Raw genomic sequence first — 22,425 nt, forward strand, 5'->3', positions numbered from 1 at the left:
CATACTGCATACTAAACACAACAGCGCACCGCGTATGCACAAGTACCCGGCAGCACGATCTTGATGCTGGAGCAATACTACTACTGCTTCTCCTTACTTCCAGGATTCTACTTCGACTCACCGCGTACCGAATCGGACATCATCGATTAGCAGCTCGCCATGGTCAATGCCTCTGATGCACTTCCTGACACCGGGTCGAGCCTAGATCTCAACCCCGCTGTGCTGAACGGTAAGTATAGATTTTCGTGATCGTAACACTGAGCTTATGTTTCTAGTCTTACCATAGCACTCGAAGCTTTCGAAGGCATACACCTACTCCACAGCAACATGGACACATGCTGCCCGCGTGATTGTGACTTTAGAAGATGGGACCGAGCAGTCATACTTTCTCAAGGTCAGCAGTGTGCATCGCAAGAGCTGGGAAAGCAGATGATCGAAGCAGCCCAACCGCCACTGGACAGTTCCGTGGAAGCAGTATTGCTACGTATTTCTTGCTCATGGAGTTCCGGGAGATGCAGACTGGATCTCTGCACCCCGCAAAATTTCATGAAGCAGCTTGCAGATCTTCATACCCGCAGCACTTTCCCAACTGGGCAATTTGGCTTTCACATGGTCACTTGCGTAGGGCCAAATGCGCAGGACACCACGTGGGACAGCTCTTGGTCTGCATTTCATACCAGACTCCTGCGTCAATTCTATGATTGTGAGCTCAGCGTATGTGGCCCTTCCAACGATGCCAAGTACGAGGCCGGAATGGAAGTATTGCTCACGAGCACAATTCCAGCCTTATTAGAACCGTTGCAAGCAGACGGGCGCACTCTCAACCCCTCTCTGGTCCATGGCGATTTGTGGGAAGAGAACTGCGGTACAGATTTTGATGGTGGTCAGCCCAAGATCTTAGATCCTGCCGCCTTCTACGCCCATAATGAGTACGACTTCGCGGCGTGGAGAAGTGAGAATGTTCCGTTCGGTAGACCGCACTACCGGCAATACTTCAAGCACATCCCTCCGAGCGAGCCCAAGGAACAGTGGGATGACAGGAACAAGCTGTACGCTATCAGGGCCGAGGTTCATCGCTCCAGTCTGTGGCCCGCTCTTTGCGAGAGCCAGCGTGAGATGTACTACTACCATTCTCGTCATTCGCACCAGGATCACTGTTGCTGACAATGTATACAGAGTCCTTGGGTATCTGACTGACCTCACTGCCAAATACGCCAAAGGCGATGCCGTGGACGGTGCTGCAGACCCCCGATTAAGCCATGCAGGAAGGGTCCATTTCGGTTTGACCGCACGGCGCGAGACCAGCGAGGTCGATATGGTACTTGGGTGCGACATGATCTTTGATCGGTGAGGCACATGCCAACCCGGGTGTCGACGGATGACTACAGTCTTAAAGGTTCACATGCACCACTTCTCATGTTGACATGTACTCAGGTCGGCCGAGGATCATGCAGGTAGGATCAAGCTCGTATTCCAAGCAACCGCCACGTGAACGCCACGATCGCGCTAGGGCGCCTGCGGCTATCTTTCAGTCAGCCACGTGCAATATGCAGCAACGATGTGTCTCCGATTGTGGCTTAATGAGGCAAGCAGGCATGCTGCTGCAGCGGAGCGCACTGCGGTCTCGCTACCGCCGAAATCTGACTGCCGTGTGTAACCACGTGGGAAGGTGATGCCACAAGCTTCGCCGCACCCCAGCAATCGCCGCACCCCAGCTCGGATTCTCGCGTTCCGACACATGGTGTTGCTGGCTTGTATCAATTGCCACGCACGCTCAAAATACACGATATGTAGCTCAAATTGCTCAGAATAGCATCGCGAATACAGAATTTGAGAGCCTGTGGGCACTATAGTGGGCTCCATGGTGTGTTGTTGTATGTGGTGAGGTGGTGAGAAAGCAAGAAACGCGTGAATCTCGACACGGGCGCATGAAGCTTTGGTGGGGCTCTCACCAAAATCCCATGCCGAAGCGTCAACACCAACCTCTCGGCAGCACAACGTGTTTTTGCGCGATATGAGTATGCAGAACATGGAAACAGATAGCTGCGAACACATTGGGAAGAGAATCAAGTTGATATGAGCAATATTGGTGGTGTTGATGATAAAAAGTCACTGGGGTGCGGCGATTGCTGGGGTGCGGCGAAGCTTGTGGCTTCTTTTACCGCTGTGATACTCGGCTTCGCCAAGATCATAGCCGGCTCCTCTGGCGAGGGGAAGCTACTCCGCTGCCAACGTTAGCTTGTTCTTCGAGATGAATTCGCAGAATGGCCACGTCTGAAGCACTTGCTCTGGGCAGACAACACCATCGTTCCTCGACACAGGGCGAGGCCCCGAAACCGACCCGTGTGTGTCCTGTGATATCGTAGCTGATGCCGCGCTGTAGGAAGTCCCTGATCATCTTGGTGGTTGATTTGGACCGCGAAACATCCGTCCAGTGACGGTCTGACAAAACTGACATGTCCAGTTGGTACCAGGATCACATCGTGGAACCCATGTGCCAAAAGTGGGGAAACCTTGTAGCAACTGGTTGGCGCGGAGCGGTAGTTGCACTGCGACGCCCGGTAGGCGAATGCTTGCCCATGGCAGCTCTCGGACACAGGTCGACCGAGGGTGGGTCGAGACTCGTTGGAGTGCGCGCAGACTTTTATTAGGCCAGACCACCACGATTGATGTTGACAGTTACCCCCAGCACTCCAATCTTTCTTCACACCTTCCCTCGCGAGCCAGCTCTCACATCCCTCACAACCATGAGCGACTCCAAGAAGCACGAAGCACTCCAAGTCGAGATCCTAACCGACAGTCCTGTTGGTACTGCTGAACCCTTAGAAACGAAGTTCGCCTGTACGCATCATCCATCAACTTCCCCCAAATCCCAACCCTCTAACCCCCCAATTCTGCCACAGCACTAGGACGATGGCAAGCCGCACGCGTCTTCTGGAAAGTCCTCCTCTTCTGCATGATCCTAAACTGGGCCGCCATGAACGACGGCTTCCAACAACAAGTCCCCGGCAACATCATCCCCTTACCCGCCTTCGTCTCGCAGATGGCGGACACGATGGTGGACGGTGCACCGGCCGTTAGTGCGCGTACTGTGTCGTTTTGGCAAGGATTTGCTGAAATGGCGAAGATGGCGGGGATGTTTGCTGGTGGGTACTTTGCGGACAGGTTTGGGCGGAAGTGAGTTCGCTCACGGAATGTGTGTTCTGTTCGGAGCTGAGCCTGACGTTTGTGGTAGGAAAGCAATGATGGGCGCCATTACGATCCTCCTCGCTGGCTCAATTGCTGAGATTGCCTCCCATGACTGGCAGAGCTGGCTTGGTGCTGCAGTGCTCGTCCGTCTGGGTGTTGGTCTGGCTCAGTCTATCTTGATCACTTACATTTCTGAGCTAGCACCCTTCCAAATCCGTGGGTTCATGATAGGGGCGTATCAATTGATGCTTGCACTGGGCCAGCTCATATGCGCGGTGGCTTCTCAGCTCGTGCAGGTGCATAGGCCGAATGAATGGAGACCTCTGATTGCGACGGAGTTTGTCTTTACCGGTGTAAGTGCCTTGCACCCTGGATGTGGGAGGTGCTGCGAGCTGATAAAGGGACATAGATCTTGATTATGATGATCTGGATCGTTCCGGAATCGCATCTTTACTACGCGCGCAAGGGCGATGTGACTCGCGCGAAGCAGTCGATGAGGCGTCTGTATGGTAATGTTGCGGGCTACGATATCGAGCATGAGTATCGTGTGATCGAACATGGTATTGAGGCCGAGAAAGAGCTCAGCCGCGCTTCCAAAGAGTCTTCGTTCCTCGAGATCTTCCAAGGCACCAATTGGCGTCGGACTTTGGCTGGCGCTGTGGGTATCTGCAGTCAGTGGTCGGCAGGTGCTCCGATTGTCTTCAGCTACTCGACGGTGAGTCCATGCATGGGAATCGTCGTTCAAGGGAGTCGCTGACATCGGGGATGCAGTACTTCTTCAAGGTGGCGGGCATGGACGATCCATTCATGGTCACAATCATCACCTTCGTCCTGCTAATCATATCGATCTTCTGCTCACTAATCGCCTGCGAATACATCGGCCGCCGTCCTCTTCTTATCGGTGGCTGCTTTCTCATGTGCCTCTTCAACATTGGACTGGCTACGTCGGGAATCTTCCACACCAGCGGCGCCAACAAAGCTGCTCTCGCGTGTTTGCTGATCTGGGTCCTGTGCTATGGCGCGTCAGCTGGTCCGATAGGATTTGTCGCTGCTGGCGAGACTTCGACTCCGAGATTGCGAGCCCAGACGACTTCTTTCAACTTGGGATGTTATGGTGCCGGCTTGTAAGCTTGTTTTGATTGGATCTTGAGATGTCAAGCTAATGTCTGCGTCCAGCGTGGTGTTTCAGTGGACGATCTCCTACATGATCAGCCCTGACGCTGCAGACTTGGGCGTCAAAGCTGTGTACGTCTGGGCTGGCCTCCTGGTTCCTACAACAATTCTACTGTGGATGTACTATCCCGAGGTACGTCCTCGCCGCTCTGCATCACCTTCCATAGCAATGGCTGACGTTGTCTGCAGACTCAAGGGCGTACGTACTGGGAGCTTGACGAGCTCTACGAGCGCAAGATCCCCGCCTGGAGATTCGCGAAGACTCCGACGTTGTCCGAGCGCAGCGGACAGAAGGTCATGCCCCGACGCAGAAGCGTCGTCTAGATCACATGGTGGCAGAGAGCGGTGACATGCTCATGGATGTAGATCGAACGATGCCGGCTGCAGCAGACACATCAGACATCGATGCTTTGATCCCACGATGGAGACTTGAATCGTTCCGCAGCTTCATTTGGCCTTCGCCTGCTTAGTCTCTTCCTCATGCTCTGCGATCAGACCAAGCACCTCTTGCTCAGCCATCCAGGCGCGGACACTGTTCATCACTTGTTCCAGCGCATCACCTCCATCCATGATGTCGTCCAAATGTCTCGAATCAATGCCACTGCGGTGGTCGCTGACTCTCTGTTGTCCCCAGTTGTAGGTCCGGACTTTGTTCTCTCTCCCCACCTTTCCAGCACCAGCACCTCTTCTCAAGCGGATTAGCTCCTCTTCGCGCTCTTCTCGCTTCATCTGCGCGATTCGAGATCGAAGCAGACCCCAAGCTTTCTCTCGATTCTTCACCTGTGAGCGTCCGTCCTCGCATCTCACCACGGTGCCTGTCGGTTCGTGTGTCAGGCGTACGGCAGATTCCGTCTTGTTGACATGTTGCCCTCCTGCACCACTCGAGCGCATGACTTCGCTTCGCACGTCCTTGGGATCGACGTAGTAATCGCTTCTCGGATCGTTGAAGCTGTTCTCGCCAAGATCGGCCGCTCCGTCATCTGGCACTGAAGGCAGTACCAGCACACTCGCTGCTGAAGTGTGCGTTCTGCCTTTGCTCTCCGTGGCTGGCACACGCTGTACTCGATGCACGCCTGCCTCACATCGCAGTATGCCATAGGCACCGGGTGTTTCGACCTCGAGGACTGCTTCCTGCACGTGCTCGCCGCCTTCTGCTACGTCGTACTTGAGGATGGTAGTTCTCAGGGCATTCTTTGCGCAGTATGCCTCGTACATGCGTAACAGGTCGCCTGCAAACAAGGCCGCCTCATCTCCGCCAGCGCCGGGCTTGATCTCCAGCAGACATGGCATATGAGCAAAAGGATGCGTTGGGATCAGACTTGACTTGAGCGCTGCCTCGGCCTGCGTGACCTTGTCATACGTGGGTCCGACATCGTCCTCGGCCAGCTCCTTTAGCTCCTGGTCGGATGACTTGAGCAGCGATTGCAGCTCGTCCCATGAGGACTTCGCTTTGTCATATGCACCGATCGCAGTTGCCGTTCTCGATAGTTCGCCTAGTCGTTTCGCCGCTTCCGCGTCGTAGTCTGAGGCTAGCTTTTGGGCGAGGACGGCATGTTCTGATGCTATCGATCGAGCTCGTGAGAGTAGTGCTGGTGATAGACGAGCGGAGACTGGTGCTGCTGTGGTAATGTCAGTCAATATACTCTGCACCTTGATGCACCGAATGAACACACCCGTACTCTGGGCGCGCTGCTGAACAAGAAGGCGGCGTACTGCAGGCCGAGCGAGGCTACGAAGACAGGAAGCGCACACCCACGACATTGGTGATGAGGAAGCGCGAAGCTGTGACATGTCATGCACGCGTCCACCGAGCCGGGAATCAGTGGGCCGCTCATCAAAGCTTGATTGATGTACTAGCGTGTTTGGGTCTGGGCGGTCAGGAACCGGGCTGAGCTGGACTGGTTCGAAGGGGAGTTGTCAGAGCTTAAGGCCAATCCCAGAGTTACTGTTCGACTCCACGTCACATCATCACGAAGCGCAGTGCTAGAAGCATCGAGCATGATAGCGCAGCCGAGTAAGAGTCACAATGATCTGGCGAAGCTGGTCGTGAGGGAGGTGAAGCACTACTCGACGGTCTCGGCGAGGAGCTCGGATGAGAACCTGAAGGCGGCGGAGACAGGGAGGCCGGATGCTGGGGTGCTGGTTAGGGAGATGATGGTGGGACAGAAGAAGGAGGGTAGAGTTCTGGTGACTGGTTGTGGGCCGGAGACTTTGAGAGATGTATCTGGAGGAGTTCTCATTGTGATACTATTGGACCTTTCACACCGTAGCAGACAGAACACCATGGGCCCGCTCATACTGGCTACGTCGACACACACCAGGATCCGGAAGTGGCCCCAGACCGGATGGCTTCCCACCGGACACAACCGCGCTCGAAGCAAAAAGAAGACAAAAACAATCTGTCTAAAGTCCAAAGATGTCCCTAGCAGAAGCAAAAAGAGATTCCGACACGGGGAATTGAACCTGATAGGACGTTAGCATATGATTTCTGCACACCTCAGAATTGAGTGTATGCCTACCCCGGCCACCTGTGAGCTATCGTTGGACGCCATGACAGCGAGCAATGAGAGACAGGTATCCTACTATTGTTAGTTACACAGCTATGGATGGTAAGGTGAGACTGGATGCTTACCTAGCCACTAGACCATATCGGATACCACAATCGGATGTGCTTGATGGGATGGCATGTTTTCAATGTCATTACATAGGTTTGCTACGAGTTTGCACGCTAAGTGGGGTCTAGGCCGACGTAGGGCCGACGACGGCGATGTCGATTGAGGTCTTTACGTGTCGTCGAAGGTGTGAAAGCTGGTATGTCTGTGCGGATGTGGAGCGTGGTGTGCGGCCTTATCGTAATGCACGAGCTGAGGTGAATGGAAATTTGGCGCTCGGACCCCTGGGCAAATCTTGGTGGTATGTCAAGGTTGAGAACAAACAGCCCCGATGGATAAACTTGGTGGGAACGGAGTACATGGTGTAGTAGTCGATCATGAGTGGGAACAGTGCTTAGCGATTGTATCATACTGATGGCTTTGAGACTGGCAGGGCGAAAACGATTCAACAATGCAGGCGAAATAATCATTCTACAATGCATATAGACTGCCCCTTTTCAATCTGCATCGGAGGTCTTGCAGATAACACTACAAAATAGCTGCAGGATTGCTGTATACTGTTCCATAAGGCCCAGACTTTTGGGAGAATGCGGCCGCAATCCAATAATATAGACCGCAGCTAGTAGCAAAATTGTGTTCAGGACTAATCCGAGTGTCAGAAATAGGAATTGTCAAGCGGTTGTAGGCACAACTTACTACGATATCTTGTCAACTTTCGTCTGTGTCTCGATGTGCTCTGTCCAGCCCAGCTCTTCGAACAAAGCGGTCAATGCCGCAATCACTGTCTCATCTAACTCCTCTGCAAGGAAAAAGTATGCTTTGGGGGCCACGTTAGGATCAGAAGGTCTCATCTCCCAGTTCCAGACCAGGTTCAAAGTCTGCCGTGCTTCGCCTGCACGTGTTGGTTGTTGGAAAAGGAAGTTCCAAACAGTCTTGGCCAAGACAAAACCTTGTGGCAGATCCTCTCCATGCAAACCCCCGTCTGTGTGCGTGAGGCCGGGTTCGAGGACATCGTTCTTGAAAATTTTTCGTGTAGAGTCAACCATGATCCGAATTTGATTCTTTCCCGTGGCGATCGACCGAAGCTTTGATGCGAAGTAGGCTTTCACGTTGTAACACGAGCTATATATCGTCTATATAGGATATATAGCGAGTGCGCGCCGAGAGGATATACTTTAGACAACTTCTCGAGTTTAGTAAAGCCTGGCGAAAACCGTCCCGACTCTTAAGTCCAAAAGAACAAGGCATCCTAGCGACCAGCATCACGACAGCGCAACTTGTTTCTAATCGAACATGTTCCTTACGACAACAGATGCCTCAACCTGAATCTTCACGAACGGCAGGGCGGCACGGTTGAAACATGCAGCAGCAATCCTTCCGGCATGTGGCTTCCAGAATGACGCACGGCAGCAGTTCGCCCCTGATTCAATGCAAGGTATTGTACCTGCCAAGACGGGTCCGAAAACAATGAACATTCTGCTTTCGCCACTCAAGCAACTTCAACGCTTCATCTAGCATCACCATCATCAATACATCTTCTCAAAGCCTGACAAGAAGACACATAATGCCATCAATCAATACACTCGTTTCGTTCTTGAGTGCTGTCACTGCAGCGGCCGCCTGGAAATCGCAAGGATGCTATAGCTCGACAGGCTCACTCGAGAGCCAGGGCACGTATATCTACCAGTCAGCGGGATACTGTGCGGATCAATGTAAAGCTAGTGCTGCTATGGCACTTACTGGTGGGGACGAATGCTTTTGTGGCAACGAGTTGCCTCCTGCGAGCAGCAAAGTCGAGGACTCGCGATGCGACACGACGTGTTTTGGATACCCCGCGGATATATGTAAGTTTGGCATTCCATCGTATGCTGCGAAGAGGGCCACGAGGTTAACCAAAGCTTAGGCGGTGGTGATGGCCTTTTCTCTGCATACACGCTCACAAACTCGGGTGGCGGCGTATCTGGAAATTCAAGTGCTGTTGCACCTTCGTCTGTGGGCTCGGCTGGCTCGACTGGCTCCAACACTACCTCTTCGCCTTCAATCACGGCATCCTCGACGCAATCTGCAGCCTCGTACACCGGTGCAGCGTCTCAACAGGTCCCTGGGCTCGGCGCTTTGATCGTCGCAGGTATAGCTGCCGCGTTGTAAAATTCAACTCAATGACTAGCCGAGACTCGGCAGCCTGGCCGTGCGTTCTGGGTCAACCTTCATGGCATCAGCATCAGCTATCCAGTCACTTTCTCGGATCAAGCTGCGCCATAAGCTCAGGCATGATTAATGAAAAAGAAGCGAGCTGGCTCTCGTTGGTCACAGCAGCATGGAATGTTTGACGACCTTGTACCAAGCCTGGAACTTGAAAAGCAAGGCATGTATAACATGATAGAAAATGAAGAAGAATCACAGCACCATTTACATTACCCCATTTCGATGATGGAGTCGCCCATCTCAGGCACTTGGGCTACCAACACCAACACACAAGCCCAACCATCATTCCACCCCAAAGCGCAAAACCCATCCTCACGAACCCCGACAGTAGCCGACAATGTACGGTTCAACATCGATTCCGCCCATAAAGTGATCATGAAACACGATTCAGAGCGAAGTGACCGCAGAGCGCGCAAAGAGATTTCCTGGTACTGATTGCTTGAGATCTACGGCCTTGGGGTGGGGGGGGGGGGGGGGCATAGCCTTAAGTACTCTGTAGGAATGAAAGAGTGTTAAGGTCAAGCTAAGATGTTGGATCCTAGTGAGCTTTGGAGTGTCAAGACTCCACGAAAGATACACCCGCCTAACGCCCTTGCCCAACCACCAAAAGCATCCTCGCAGTAAGATTTCTAGCATTGATGACCGCCATTGATGGCCTGAAAGATGCCGTAGTAGGCAATCTTTAGACCGATCAGTACTGGGAATCTCGCCAAAATGGTGGTAGCAACTCACATTCTCGCACCCCCCGTCGCCATCATTGTGAACAAAGGCGCCCGCCCACATCTCGAAACAGTCATAACTATCGAATGATTAGTGTGGTCTTCTTATACTTACAGTCCGTTCAACATATTCCAAGCTTACTCCGTGTGGTAAACATCCCACTTGAAGTTGATTCTCGCAGGGCCTGCGAAGTGGACTTCCAAGTGTAGCCACCGTTGAAGCAGACGACTCCTATGACGCCGCCCTCTCTCTTTTCATAAAAGTCTTTTGCCATTTCCGGCGTGAAAGCTCTACGGGCCTAGAGCGGATTGTCAATGATTACGCAACGGAAAACTTCCTAATGATCACTTTACTCACTTCGTCAAAATCTTTGTACTTGCTTGATTCGGGTTCAAGGTGGGCTTTGGCGACATCAATGCCGGCTCTAGCGACCCCTGATATGAGCTGACCTCCGATGACTCTGACTAGTGCAATGACAATGCAACCAAAACGTTTCTCAAGCATCGGGCCCTTCTTGGAATTAGTTTGTGTCCTCTCAATGTCTTGGTCAAGCTTACTACTACGTCGACCATCTTCTGCGCGTTGGGATCGACCACATCCTTCGCCGAGTTAAGATCGACCATTTTCGCCGAGTTATCGATGATTTTTGCCGAAGTAAGGTGTTTGTCCTGCGACGAGCTGTACGTGAGTTTCTCTGGCTCTACGTTGATGCGCAGTCAATGTGATCTGGAATGTTCCGGTCCGATGTAGCCTTCTAAACGACACACTACGACCAAGGGGGCAGCGACAGTGAAGATTGTAGGTGAGGATTGTAGATCAGGTCGTGCAGTGTGATATCTTTTTAGTCGCTCCAGTGCTGGCATCGTGACCTAGCCACGATAGCAGCACTCGATACAGGCTGGAAAGGGTCACCGCGATAAAGGCTGGAGAGTTGGTGGCTTCGTTTGGGCTCTACCCACATACCAATACTGATCCATCCATGGAGCCCACTGCTGGCCATCAGTATTCTTGCACCGAGCCTCGTCCAGATGTGACCAGGAACTGGGGACGCTTGCTCTCACTCCCACATACTTTCAGGACTCGAAAATCATCTGGGATCTGCCGAGAACGACCAAGAAATTATAACTCATGAGCTCGTAGCGCGGTATGCGATGGCCTGTGAGCATTAGACGTCGATATGGGCTCTTGTTCCAAGAGCAGGACCGTCGCAAGTGAGCAAGCATACCGTGCAGATGGATTGCTCCGAGAAGCCCGTGCAGATCATTGTACAGTGCCGTTGGCAATGTTGTAGCATACAGGGTTTTGTTGCCATGTTCGACATGACCCTCGCCAAAAGTTGAGCTTGCAAGGTAGAGCGAGACATGACCTTACCTCAGCGAGCTCAGGCGTTTCGCGAAGGCTCGGAAGTACGTCGTGCCGACGCTAGTGACTTCAAGCGAGAACCGGTGACTTCCGACTAATGAGAGGTCGTTCCTCCCTAGTAAGCCTTGGCGAAGCGCCTAAGATCAAATAGGACCTAATTTAGTAAATCCGATTAAGAATAACGTACTTTACTACCGAGCGGGCTATACTACCGAGCGGGCCACTTTTGCTAAGAACTGTACTACTTCTATAGATATAGCTATATAACTACTATTATAGCGTATATTGTCTTTAAACGAGGCCAAACTGACCTTAGCTATCTAGGCCACGAAACGCGACGCGATAATCACGAATCGACTTACTATAAAGGTATACGACGCGTCTCGAACTACACTAGGGTATCGATTGAATAGACGACCTCCTCGGGGTGACTACGAGCCCAATTCGAAGAAGCTTATAGAGCTATAAGAGAGGGTGATACTGTTATAGTCTCCCTATAGAGTATATAGAAGGTAGGGACAGAAGAGCCTTAGAGTGCTCAGAAGTCGTTAAGAAGTGAAAGTCTAGCTTAGTGCGTGAGCGCCAAGAATCACATGCCCCGTAACATTCACTACGGGACCCTACCCTCCAAATTCACTACTCTACTAAACCTTAATAGATTCACTTCGGCTCGTAACTATATGACTCACGACACTCCCGCGAGTACCCGCGACTACGCTGGACCCTAGAAGAAGCTCGTAGAAGACTCGGAACGTAGGGTAGGTTAGAATAAGGTTTTGAGCAAAGCTACTAAGCGCGGCTTCGTACGGGTTAGCCCTATTAATACGGGGACACGTACTCGCGAGGGTCGCGTATAAATATCTAGCCTTCCCTAGGCCTCTCTTGCTTTCTTCGTCTTTCGTTTTGTATAGCAATTATACTATACCCTTTATATCTATACTTCGTACCTATATTCTCGCTTTTATTCTTATATCTTATAGGCTAGGCTCTCGCCCTAATATCACGAAAGACTAACAAACTATCAACTACTCAAATCATCCTTATAGGTGACTACGCTACCGATAGAGGTGTCAACCTCGATAACTAAGACACTCTATTCCACTTTAGTAAGTAGGCTAATATCCCCTTCTCGAACGCCGCTACCTTCGGTACCTAGGCAAACGCTAACCCGGACACCGCCTACGCTCTTATTAACCGTACCGTCTCCTCTTTCCGCGAGACCGCCTAGTAGGTCGAGCAAGCAAATAACTAAGTAATATACCTTTAAGGTATTATAAACACCTTCTAGAACCTCGTCCCGTACGCCGACGACAACCGCCGCTAGTACTTCTCTAAGAAGGTCAACGACCTAGACGAGTTCGACGGTAATAAGAGCAAGTTTAAGGCATTTAAGACATAGCTTACTATTAAGCTATTAGCTAATGCCGACCACTTTCCGTAAGAGAAGGATAAGGTCACGTACGTCTTCTCCCTCCTTCGGGGAGACGCCGCGGCTTAGGTATAATACTATATTAATAACGCTACGTAGAATATCGGCTGCCCGGACGTCCTTACCTTAATATAGGACCTCCGTACTACCTTTAGTAATCTAGACCGTAGAGCTACCGCCTAGAACGCTATCTACAACCTCCTCTAGAAGAACAAGAGCTTCGCCGAGTACCTCGCGGCCTTTAACCGCGATATCGGGTTTACCGGCTATAACGAAGAGACTAAGAAGAGTACTCTCCGCCGTAGCTTATTAGTAGAGCTTCTTCGAGCCCTCGAGGATAAGGACGTTAGTACTATAAGCTTCCGTAAGCTCGTCGAGACCTACTAGCGCCTCGACTCTAATATAAAACATACCGCCTCTCTCCTCGCTTCCCGTTCTTAAGGTCGTTAGCCTCGTAGTCCCGGAAGCCACTTCGCTACTCTACTAGGCGCCGCCGCTCCTACGGCTCTCCCTCCCGTCTCTATAGGTGACACTATAGATCTTAGCGCTAGTGCCGCCGTCCCTCGAGTCTAGGGCCTCGTTAACGGTAAGCTTACTCCCGAAGAGAAGCTTCGCCGTCGCTAGGCCGGACTCTACACCTACTACGGCGGTCTAGGCTATATCGTAGTTAACTATCCGTAGCTCGCTACCCGTAACGCCCGTAACCCGGTTCGCGGCGCTATCGGCGCTATCGAGCCTACTCCTACTACTCCCGCTAAGTAGGAAAAAGCCTAGGTCTTCCTTATCGACGCGATAAAGACTAAGAATAACGTTTACCGAAAGTGAAGAGAGGAAAGAAGTTGAGGATCAATACAGTATAGCTAGACCTATACGACGAGACGGGTAAGGACTACGCTTATAAACCGTTCGTTACGAATGTAAATATCGGCTCAAAGAAAATCTCTTCTTCTAATCTTACTCTTATAGACACTAGCGTACTAGGCGAGTCTTTTATAGACTATGAACTCGCGACCTCTCTTAACCTCGAACCCTAGGAACTAAAGTACCCTCGTACCCTTAAACTCTTTAACGGCACGGAGACTACTACTAGTAAGATTACTTATGTTATACAAAAGTTAAACACCCTCGGAGGCAAGCGTATGTCGATCACTAGCTTCCTTACGTCCCTACCGTATTAGAAGTTTATCCTTAGCCTTCCCTAGTTTAGACGATACTAACCTATTATCGACTAGACTTCCCTTACTATTAGCTTCCCTCTAGAAGCTCCTCCGGTACCTCCGCCTTCTCCGCCGCCTTAGCGCGGTCCTAAGTATACTAAGATCTTCTAGGTGAACGCCGCTGCCTTCACTACTACTACTAAGTAGCCTAAAGCTTAAGTCTTCGCCGCCTCCCTCCGCGATATCGACATCGCCCTCGAGAAGCTCGATAAGAGGCGTACACCTACCGACCCTACTACGAAGGTCCCTTCTTAAGCACACTATATCCTCTACGTATTCGATACTAAGGCCGTAGACGAGCTGCCTCCTTATCGCCCTTACGACTATAAGATTAAGCTAGAAGAAGGTGTAGAGATACCGTTCGGACCGCTATATTCTATGTCCCGGGAAGAGCTTATTGTCCTTAAGAGATACCTCGAAGAGAACCTAAAGAAGGGGTTCATTCGAGCGAGCCGTTCTAGCGCTAGCAGTCCCGTCATGTTCGTTAAGAAGCCCGGCGGTAGTCTACGCTTCTACGTAGACTACCGAGGCTTAAACGCTATTATAAAGAAGAACCGCTACCTAATACCGTTGATTTAGGAGACGCTCGAGCGCCTCTCTAAGGCTAAGTACTTCACTAAGCTCGATGTTATTACTACGTTTAACAAGTTACGAATAGTAGAAGGACACGAGTATCTTATAGCCTTCCGTACTCGCTACGGGCTATTCGAGTCGCTCGTTATGCCCTTCGGCGTTTATAACGGGCCTAGTACCTTCTAGAACTTTATTAACGACATCCTTTAGGAGTTCCTTAATCAGTTCTATACTACCTATATCGACGACATCCTAGTCTATAGCGAGACTAAGGAGGAGCACCGCGAGCACGTCTATAAGGTCCTTTAGAAGCTCGTAGACGCCGGCTTATAGCTCGATATCGACTAGTACGAGTTTAAGAAGACCGAAGTCAAGTTCCTTAGTTTAATTATCACCGTAGACGGTATTAAGATAGACTAAGAGAAGATCGACGCTATCGTCGAATAGGATACTCCTACGAACGTTAAGGAGGTCTAGGGTTTCCTAGGCTTTACTAACTTCTACCGCCGCTTTATCTACGTATTCTCGGGCGTAGCACGCCCTTTAACGAAGCTCACGCGTAAGGGTAAGAAGTTTGCCTAGACCGACGAATGCTAGGAGGCTTTTGACTTGCTTAAAGCGAAGTTTATTAAGAACCCGCTTCTATAGCACTTCGATTTCGAACTAGAGACCCGTATAGAGACTAACGTATCCGACGGCGTAGTAGGCGGTGTCCTACTATAACGCCGCTCGCCTAAATCTCCCTAGTTACCTATCGCCTTCCTCTCTAAGAAGATGACCGCTACGGAGTATAACTATAAGATCTACGACAAGGAGCTTCTCGCTATTATTAAAGCTTTTAAAGAGTAGCGCCCCGAGCTCGAAGGCTCTGCTATACCCGTCTAAGTAAGCTCCGACTATAAGAACCTCGTCTACTTTATAAAGAGCAAGCTGCTTAATCGTCGCTAGGCCCGCTAGAGCGAGTTCCTCTCCCGGTTTAACTTTGTGATCTCGTACACGTCCGGTAAGGCCAACTCGATAGCCGACGCCCTTACCCGCCGCCCTAGTAACTCTCTAGTTGATCGAAGAGGGGGCTAGCAAACCGTAGAGTAACAAGTCATTAAAGAGCACAACCTCTCTTCCGAGCTTCGAGAGTACCTATCGAACGGCTAGCCTACGCTCGCCGCTTCCTTTACTACTCTTATACTCGCTCCTACCTACCTTAATAAGAGTAATAATAAATCCGAGCCTAAAGAATACGCCTCGGACGCTAAGGACTTAAACGACAATAAAGAGGGCTTAGTAACGACCGACGGCTTATCCGAATTAGACTTTAAGGGGTTTAATAATAAGGAGCAACCTAAAGGCATTATAGCACGAGTACGAATAGCGTACGATACCGACCTAGACGCCTAAGAGTTAGTTTAGGCCCTTAAATCTAGCGCGAGGACATTCCCGGGCTTCTCGCTATCTAAGTACGAGCTCTAGGAAGGTGTCGTCTACTTCCGTAAGAAGCTTTACGTACCGTAGCCCGAAGGCTCTAATATCCGAGCTAAGATTCTTTAAATCGTCTACGACTCCGCCTCTAGGGGTCACCTAGGCGTAGCTAAGACCTATAAGCTCCTCGCTAGGTATTACTAGTGGCCGTATTCCTAGAAGGACGTCCGCCGCTACGTACTGAACTACGCTACTTACCGAAGAGCCAAAGCTAACCGCTACCGCCCCTACGGTCTCTTATACCCTCTCCCGGCTCCTAATCGTCCGTAGAAGCACATTACTATAGACTTTATTACCGATCTTCCTTACGGTAAGACCTTTAGCGGCGTAAAGGCAAAGGCCCTTCTAGTGATCGTAGACCGTTACTCTAAGGACCGGTATATAATCCCGTACTAGAGTATAACCGTAAAGGAGACTACTCGCTTGTTCTACGAATTCGTCTAGCGCTTTCAAGGCCTCCCGGATAGCATCACCTCTAATAGAGGCTCCTAGTTCATCTCGTACTTCTAGAAGCGTCTATATACTATCCTAGGCATTAAGCATAACCTCTCGACTAGTTTTTAGCTACAGACCGACGGCTAGACCGAAATTACGAACGCTATCCTCGAGCAGGTCCTTCGTTACTTCGTCGACTACTACTAAAAGGATTGGCCTTAGTATATCCCTACGGTAGAGTTCGCTACTCGTGACTAGGACTCGGAGACTACTAGCTACTCTCCCTTCTATACTACGAGAGGTTACTACCCTCGTATAGGTATAGAACTAGAAGAGCCTCTCCCGCCTACCGAAGACGTAAACGAGTAAGTAGTAGACGAGTTCGCTACTATACTCTTATAGATCTATAAAGAAGTCTACGACGAGATAGTATACGCATAAGCAATCTACGAGGATTAAGCCAATCGTCGTCGCTAGCTAGCTCCCGACTACTAAGTAGGCGATATAGTCTACCTTAACTCTAAGAACATTAAGACGGACCGCCCCTCTAAGAAGCCGAGCTAGAAGAACCTAGGTCCTTTTGAGATCACCGAGCGTATTAGTTTATACGCCTACCGTCTAGCTCTTCCTACGAATATAAAGATCTACGACGTCTTCTATCCCGTACGCCTTCGGCCGTCGGCTAAGGACCTATTCCCGAACCTAAACTAAGATATACTAGGTCCTCCCGATGAAGTAGAAGTCGACGAGCCTATTAACCTACCTTCTAACGACTATACCGTCCGTAAGATCCGGGAATCCGCGTAGAGCCTAACGACGTTAAAGGACTACCGCCGATTAAGTATAAAGTCGAATAGTAAGGTTGCCCTAGGTAGGATACCTTATAGGAACCTATACAATATATTATCTTTAATCGTTAAGCAATCGAAGTATTATTACGCCCGCGTAGACGGCCTAGAAGTTAATATCGGTAGGCTCTTCGAATCTAAGTGTTATGTCTCGTTCTAGGGCTAGTCTTAAAGGGGAGATTAGTCAAGTCACGTAGCGGTATTCTTTAGAGAGGCTGAAGCAAGCTGAGCGAAGATGAATGATTGAGATAAAGGTCGTATTCTAATCAGTAAGATAGTAATATAAGTTAAACGCCTCGAAGCTATAAGGGTATCTCGTCGTTCCTAAATACAAAGGAGATTCGCGAACTCCTCTGAGCAGTCTGATCAGTCTAAGTGTAAGCAGTCTAATCAGTCTGAGCATGAGCAGTCTGAGCACTCGTTGTCTAAGCGCTTAGGCAGGATTCCACATGACTAGGTTACGGGAGCGTAGGGCCAATGAACGGCGGGCCCGGGATCATTCCGTAACACTATCCCCCTCCTAGTCTAGCTTCGTCCCGAAGCTATGTAAGCAGTGGCCTTCTCTTTCGTGCCCGTTGGGCAACGATAACTTCTTCTTCCTACAAACGTCGCCAACGCCTCGCCCTAGACACTGAAACTTCTGGAATTGAGATGGCGCCGTGTTCGAACTGTCAGAAGGCCAGGTCCTTAGGGGCCGTGGTGAAATGTATCGTGGGGTCGCGGTCGGGAAAGTGTTCGGCGTATATCCGCAAAGGTTGCAAAGACTACGACGTGCGGTTGTCCCGTCCGGAGTGGGAGCGTCTGCGTGATTCTCGCGACAAGCTTCGTCTTGAGCTTGAACAAATTGAGGAGGAGGAAGTGCGGCTAAAGATGCGCAAAATCCGTCTCCGAAAACAACTGCGGCTGGCCGAGCGTCGTACCGACGACGCTGTAGCTAAAGAACTGGACGACCTAGAGGCAGAGGAGGTGCGGGAAGAGATGTCGCGCCTAGAACAGTCGTCCGGCGTGGAGGCTTCTTCCTCGTTAGTTCCGTTTCTCGACGTCTAAGAGATGCCGGTAAATGACTAGGCGGCCATCTCGGACGTTGCTCCCTAGGAGGGCTTCTTAGATATGGAGGTCTCATCTGGCTCGTGACGGTGCGTCCCCTTCGTTCTCGTAGTATTCTTGTAGCTTCTGCTAACAGTTGCGTAGGTTCTTCTTGTGTTCCTAGGTATTTTCCGAATCGTCGTATCCTTTCTACCTAACGAGGTATCGCTAACCTTGTCTGTCTAGTATTCTTTCGACTTCGAACTCGTTTTCTTCTTCGGCCTAGTAGTGAAATGTTTCTTGGCACGGTGTTTGGGGGTCCGCTGGTTCTAGCATAGATATATAGAATACTGGGTGGATCTTGGCGTCCTTTAGTAGTCGTAGTCGGTAGTTAACTGGTCCTCGAGGTTCTTTAACGAGAAATGGTCCGACTTTCACATGGTCCAGCTTTTTGGTCTTCCTTCGCGTCCTAAGGTTTTTTGTGAGAAGGTAGACCTTATCCCCCCTCTGTAGCTGAGGTGCCATTTGTCGTTTCTTGCGGGACACCGAGAGCTTGTTTTGATTGCTCCCGATTGTTCTTGTGATGTTTTCATGTATCTTCTTTAGGCTCTATGTAGTAGCAATAGCTTTGTCGGCCTGTGGGTGCGTCCCTTCTTCGCCAAATAGGGTAGGGTGCCTCCCGTAGTTTGCGTAGAATGGTGACTCCCTTGTAGTCTCGGATTGGTGATTGTTGAGTGCAATTTGCGCTATAGGTAGGAGTGATACCTAATTGTCCTGCGCATAGTTGATGTAGTGTCGGAGGTATTGTTCTAGCGTTTGGTTCGCTCTCTCCGTCTGCCTATCCGTCTGTAGGTAGTATACGGTCGACAACTTGTGCTTAATTCCGATCGTGGCAACTAGTGTCTTCTAGTAGTTTGATGTGAATAGCTTGTCTCTGTCTATAATGAAGACCTTTGGAAAGCCGTGGTATCGCACTAGTCGGTCTAGTACGAGGTATCCGAGCTGTTCTGCTCTATATGCCTCGGAGGTAGGGATGAAGTGTGCATATTTAGTAAGCCGGTCGACCATCACTAGTATCATGTCGTATCGTTATGACGTGACCTTGTCCTGTGACGTTAGTAGCTTAGTAATAAAGTCCATCGTGACTTCCTCCTAAGGCTGTGTTAGTGGCTCCCTGAACTGTATCTCTCTATACTTGGCGTGTCGAGAAGCCTTGTTGGTCTGGCAGTCTACACATCTCTTAATGTATTGTAGTACCTTCTGTCGCATCTGTGGGAATGCGAAGCTTCGTTGTATAAGGTCGATTGTCTTGTTTGCTCCAGGGTGTCCGTATACAGGATCGTCGTGATGTTGTCGTATACATTCCCGCTCGCGATCAGGTGGTACCTGATATTTGCCGTGTGCTATTAGGAATTGTTCTTCCGTGTCCTGAAGGACTTGCACTATATTGTTGAACTCCAGTGTGTTGGCGCTAAGACTTCCGTCGGGGTTGGTCTTCAACACCTTCTGCTACACTGGTTCCTTTCCTTCTATATAGTCGCTTCTTCGGCTCAGTACGTCGGCCCTACCGTTGTCTTTTCCGGGTGTATAGCGGATTTCGAACTTGTACTAACCGAGTAGTTCCGACCAGCGGGACTGTCTTCTTGTCAGCATCTTAGTCGTAGTGAAGTAAGTGAGATTCTTGTAATCAGAAAGAATCGTCAGCTTGGGTGCTCCTTCCGCATATACTCTCCAGTGCTGCATTATAGCGACAATAGCGAGAAGTTCCTTATTATAGATGTCGTAGTTTTGTTCCGCGGGTGTCATTTTTCTTGAATAGTAGGCCACTGGGTGTCGTCTCCCATCATGCTCTTGTGTAAGGCATGCTCCTATGGCTATATCCGATGCGTCTGTCTCGATTTGGACTTCTTTCGTACCGTCGAATAGTCGAAGCGTTAGTGCTGAGGCGTATTGCTCTTTCAGTAGCTCGAATGCCTGTTGTTCTTTGTTGCCCCAGGTCCACCTAGTATCCTTCCTTGTTAGGGCTGTCATGGCTACTACGGTCTTGGAGTAGTCCTTAATGAACTTGCGATTGTAGTTCGCTAGTCCTAGGAACGATTGTACGTCCTTAACGTTTGCCGGCGTCGGCCATTCCCTAATAGATTGTGTCTTTGCTGGATCGATCTGGATTCCTGTTATGCTGATAATGAATCCGAGGAACTTGACTTGTTTCTTGTGGAACTCGCATTTCTCTAGTGCCGTCTTGAACCCTGAATTCGTAAGTCGTTCGAAAACGTCTTGGACTTGGGCGATGTGTTTCTGAAGTGATCCTTTCGTGTAGACCAAGATGTCATCTATGTAAGCGATGACACAGACGTCGAGAAGATCTCGTAGCGTCTCGTTGACGAGGTCCTGGCAGGATGCTAGTGCGTTAGTCAATCCCATAGGCATGACTAAGAATTCGTAGAGTCTATATCTTGTCCTGAATGCGGTTTTCCATTCTTCTCCTTCCGCTATGCGGATGGTATAGAATGCGTCTCGTAGGTCGATCTTTATGTACCAGTCTGATCCGGTAAGTCTGTCTTGTGCTTCTTCGATGTTCGGTAGTGGGTATCGGTTCTTAATAGTGATCTCGTTCAACTTTCGGTAATCTTGGACGAGTCGTAGTTTCCCGTTCGGTTTCGGAACAAACATACATAGAGCTCCCGCGCTCGAGGTGGATCGTCGTATCTATCCTTTGGCGAGTTTCTCCTTTAGCCATTGTCGTAGGGTTTCTAGCTCTTTCTCGGACATTTGGTATAGGGGTCCCTATAGAGGCTCTTTCCCTGGCTAAATGTTTATCTTGTGGTCCTATAGGTGGTGTTTAGGAAGTGCGTCTCTACCTTTTTCCTCTTCAAAGAGCCTCTTCCACTTGAGGCACTCCTTGGGAATGCGCGGTTCCGATATACCGGCATCCTTCGATAGTGCGTTACTTCCATCATTTCTAGTGACTTCGTAATCCGGCGGCCCTACGCTAGTATCTGTCCCGGTCGAAGGTGGTTCTTGGTTCCTTCTGTTCGGCGCAAGCTCGAATGCGTTGAGCTGTTTCCTTGCCTTATCTACCGCCTCTCGCTGTCGACGCGTAGGTTCAATGCCGATAACGCAGTTGTATTGCTTGAATGTGAGCACTCCTCTTCTCTAGTCGATGACTAGGTTATGCTTTCTCAACCAAGGCATACCTAGTACTATGTCATAACTGGCCATATCAGTGACATCCAAGGTAATATTCTCGTGGTGCTGTTGGATAGCCAGTGGCAATGGTGTCGTCTCCCATTCCACGCTAGGTAACGATGATCCGTCTACCGCGATTAACTCGTAACCCCATTTCTTCTTTAGGGTAGCTAACCCGTTTCTTCTTGTGAAAGACTCGGAGATGAAATTCCCCGCTGCTCTAGAGTCGATCATGACACTGGTTCTGTGTCCGTTGACGATTGCTTGTGTTTGGAAAACTGTGTTTGATGTTGATGCCTGAGCTTGAGTGTTGCATAACTCCCTTTGGTTGCTCATTCCTTAGGAGTCGATCCTTTTCCCGAATGGTATGCGGTTCGCTGTGCTTCGTGCCTAGCGGCTTCGGCTAGAACCTGTAGCCCGTTGCCTTGTGTCCACACTTGTAGTCTGTTGCGTTCCTGGATCTTCTGCGATTCCGAGTAGAGAGCCCGTACGTGCTGTACTGCTTGTCGTAGTTCGTTTGAGACGAATGTTCCTGATGGCGTAAGGTATCCGGTACCCGTCATCTTGCTTCCTATAGGTGGTCGTTCCGTGACCGCGTATGCCAGATTCTCGGTCGTGGTTATGGTTGGGTAGCCCCAGACCATGCCTCTTATCGCATCGAGTGTTTTGTCGAACTCGATAGGGTATAGGTGTCTTTTCCCCGAAATCTTTGGTAGGAATTCTTTATGCCTTCGTTGCAGGTAGATAATAAGTTGATATATCTTCCTCGGTGCATCTATCGTGAAGGTGAAGGTTTTTTGTTCGTCGTCTGATTCACTCTCTCCCTCCTCGGACGAGTCCTCGCCCGACTCATCCGGATCCTGTTCCTCGGAGATGGCACCTAGGGTGGTGTCTTCTTGTGCCTACGGAGGTGGAGACCACTCTCCGTTCTATCCCGGGTCCTGGTTCTCCTTGTCTTCGTCGTCGAAACA

The 22,425-nt window shown here is 50.2% G+C and overlaps 7 protein-coding genes across 7 annotated transcripts; 4 read left to right on the top strand and 3 right to left on the bottom strand.

Moving 5' to 3' along the window:
• Positions 1–327: 327 nt before the first annotated feature.
• Positions 328–1,351, top strand: CLAFUR5_04418 (uncharacterized protein; the record flags this gene model as incomplete). Its single annotated transcript, XM_047903566.1, has 2 exons — positions 328–1,118; positions 1,177–1,351. 2 exons carry the CDS (start codon positions 328–330, stop codon positions 1,349–1,351), a joined length of 966 nt encoding a protein of 321 aa, XP_047761142.1.
• Positions 1,352–2,669: 1,318 nt separating this feature from the next.
• Positions 2,670–3,181, top strand: CLAFUR5_04419 (uncharacterized protein; the record flags this gene model as incomplete). Its single annotated transcript, XM_047903567.1, has 2 exons — positions 2,670–2,841; positions 2,904–3,181. 2 exons carry the CDS (start codon positions 2,670–2,672, stop codon positions 3,179–3,181), a joined length of 450 nt encoding a protein of 149 aa, XP_047761141.1.
• Positions 3,182–3,194: 13 nt separating this feature from the next.
• On the top strand, positions 3,195–4,317 carry CLAFUR5_04420 (Major facilitator-type transporter ecdD; the record flags this gene model as incomplete). Its single annotated transcript, XM_047903568.1, has 3 exons — positions 3,195–3,542; positions 3,599–3,904; positions 3,961–4,317. The coding sequence occupies 3 exons, from the start codon at positions 3,195–3,197 to the stop codon at positions 4,315–4,317; spliced, it is 1,011 nt and encodes a 336-aa protein (XP_047760137.1).
• Positions 4,318–4,809: 492 nt separating this feature from the next.
• CLAFUR5_04421 (Putative peptide chain release factor 1, mitochondrial) lies at positions 4,810–6,123 on the bottom strand (the record flags this gene model as incomplete). The annotated part of the gene is made up of 2 exons (XM_047903569.1): positions 4,810–5,981; positions 6,036–6,123. 2 exons carry the CDS (start codon positions 6,121–6,123, stop codon positions 4,810–4,812), a joined length of 1,260 nt encoding a protein of 419 aa, XP_047760474.1.
• Positions 6,124–7,502: 1,379 nt separating this feature from the next.
• Positions 7,503–8,047, bottom strand: CLAFUR5_04422 (Verruculogen prenyltransferase; the record flags this gene model as incomplete). The annotated part of the gene is made up of 2 exons (XM_047903570.1): positions 7,503–7,617; positions 7,671–8,047. Coding segments are annotated over 2 exons (492 nt in total), but the record flags the coding sequence as incomplete, so codon positions are not given.
• A 491-nt stretch (positions 8,048–8,538) lies between these two features.
• CLAFUR5_04423 (Cell wall integrity and stress response component 3) lies at positions 8,539–9,122 on the top strand (the record flags this gene model as incomplete). The annotated part of the gene is made up of 2 exons (XM_047903571.1): positions 8,539–8,818; positions 8,878–9,122. The coding sequence occupies 2 exons, from the start codon at positions 8,539–8,541 to the stop codon at positions 9,120–9,122; spliced, it is 525 nt and encodes a 174-aa protein (XP_047760820.1).
• Positions 9,123–9,762: 640 nt separating this feature from the next.
• Positions 9,763–10,971, bottom strand: CLAFUR5_04424 (uncharacterized protein; the record flags this gene model as incomplete). Its single annotated transcript, XM_047903572.1, has 7 exons — positions 9,763–9,859; positions 9,912–9,978; positions 10,041–10,197; positions 10,257–10,409; positions 10,457–10,567; positions 10,863–10,888; position 10,971. Coding segments are annotated over 7 exons (612 nt in total).
• Between the last annotated feature and the right edge of the window lie 11,454 nt (positions 10,972–22,425).

The sequence above is a fragment of the Fulvia fulva genome, chromosome 4, assembly GCF_020509005.1.
Source record: "Fulvia fulva chromosome 4, complete sequence".
Lineage (NCBI taxonomy): Eukaryota > Fungi > Ascomycota > Dothideomycetes > Mycosphaerellales > Mycosphaerellaceae > Fulvia > Fulvia fulva.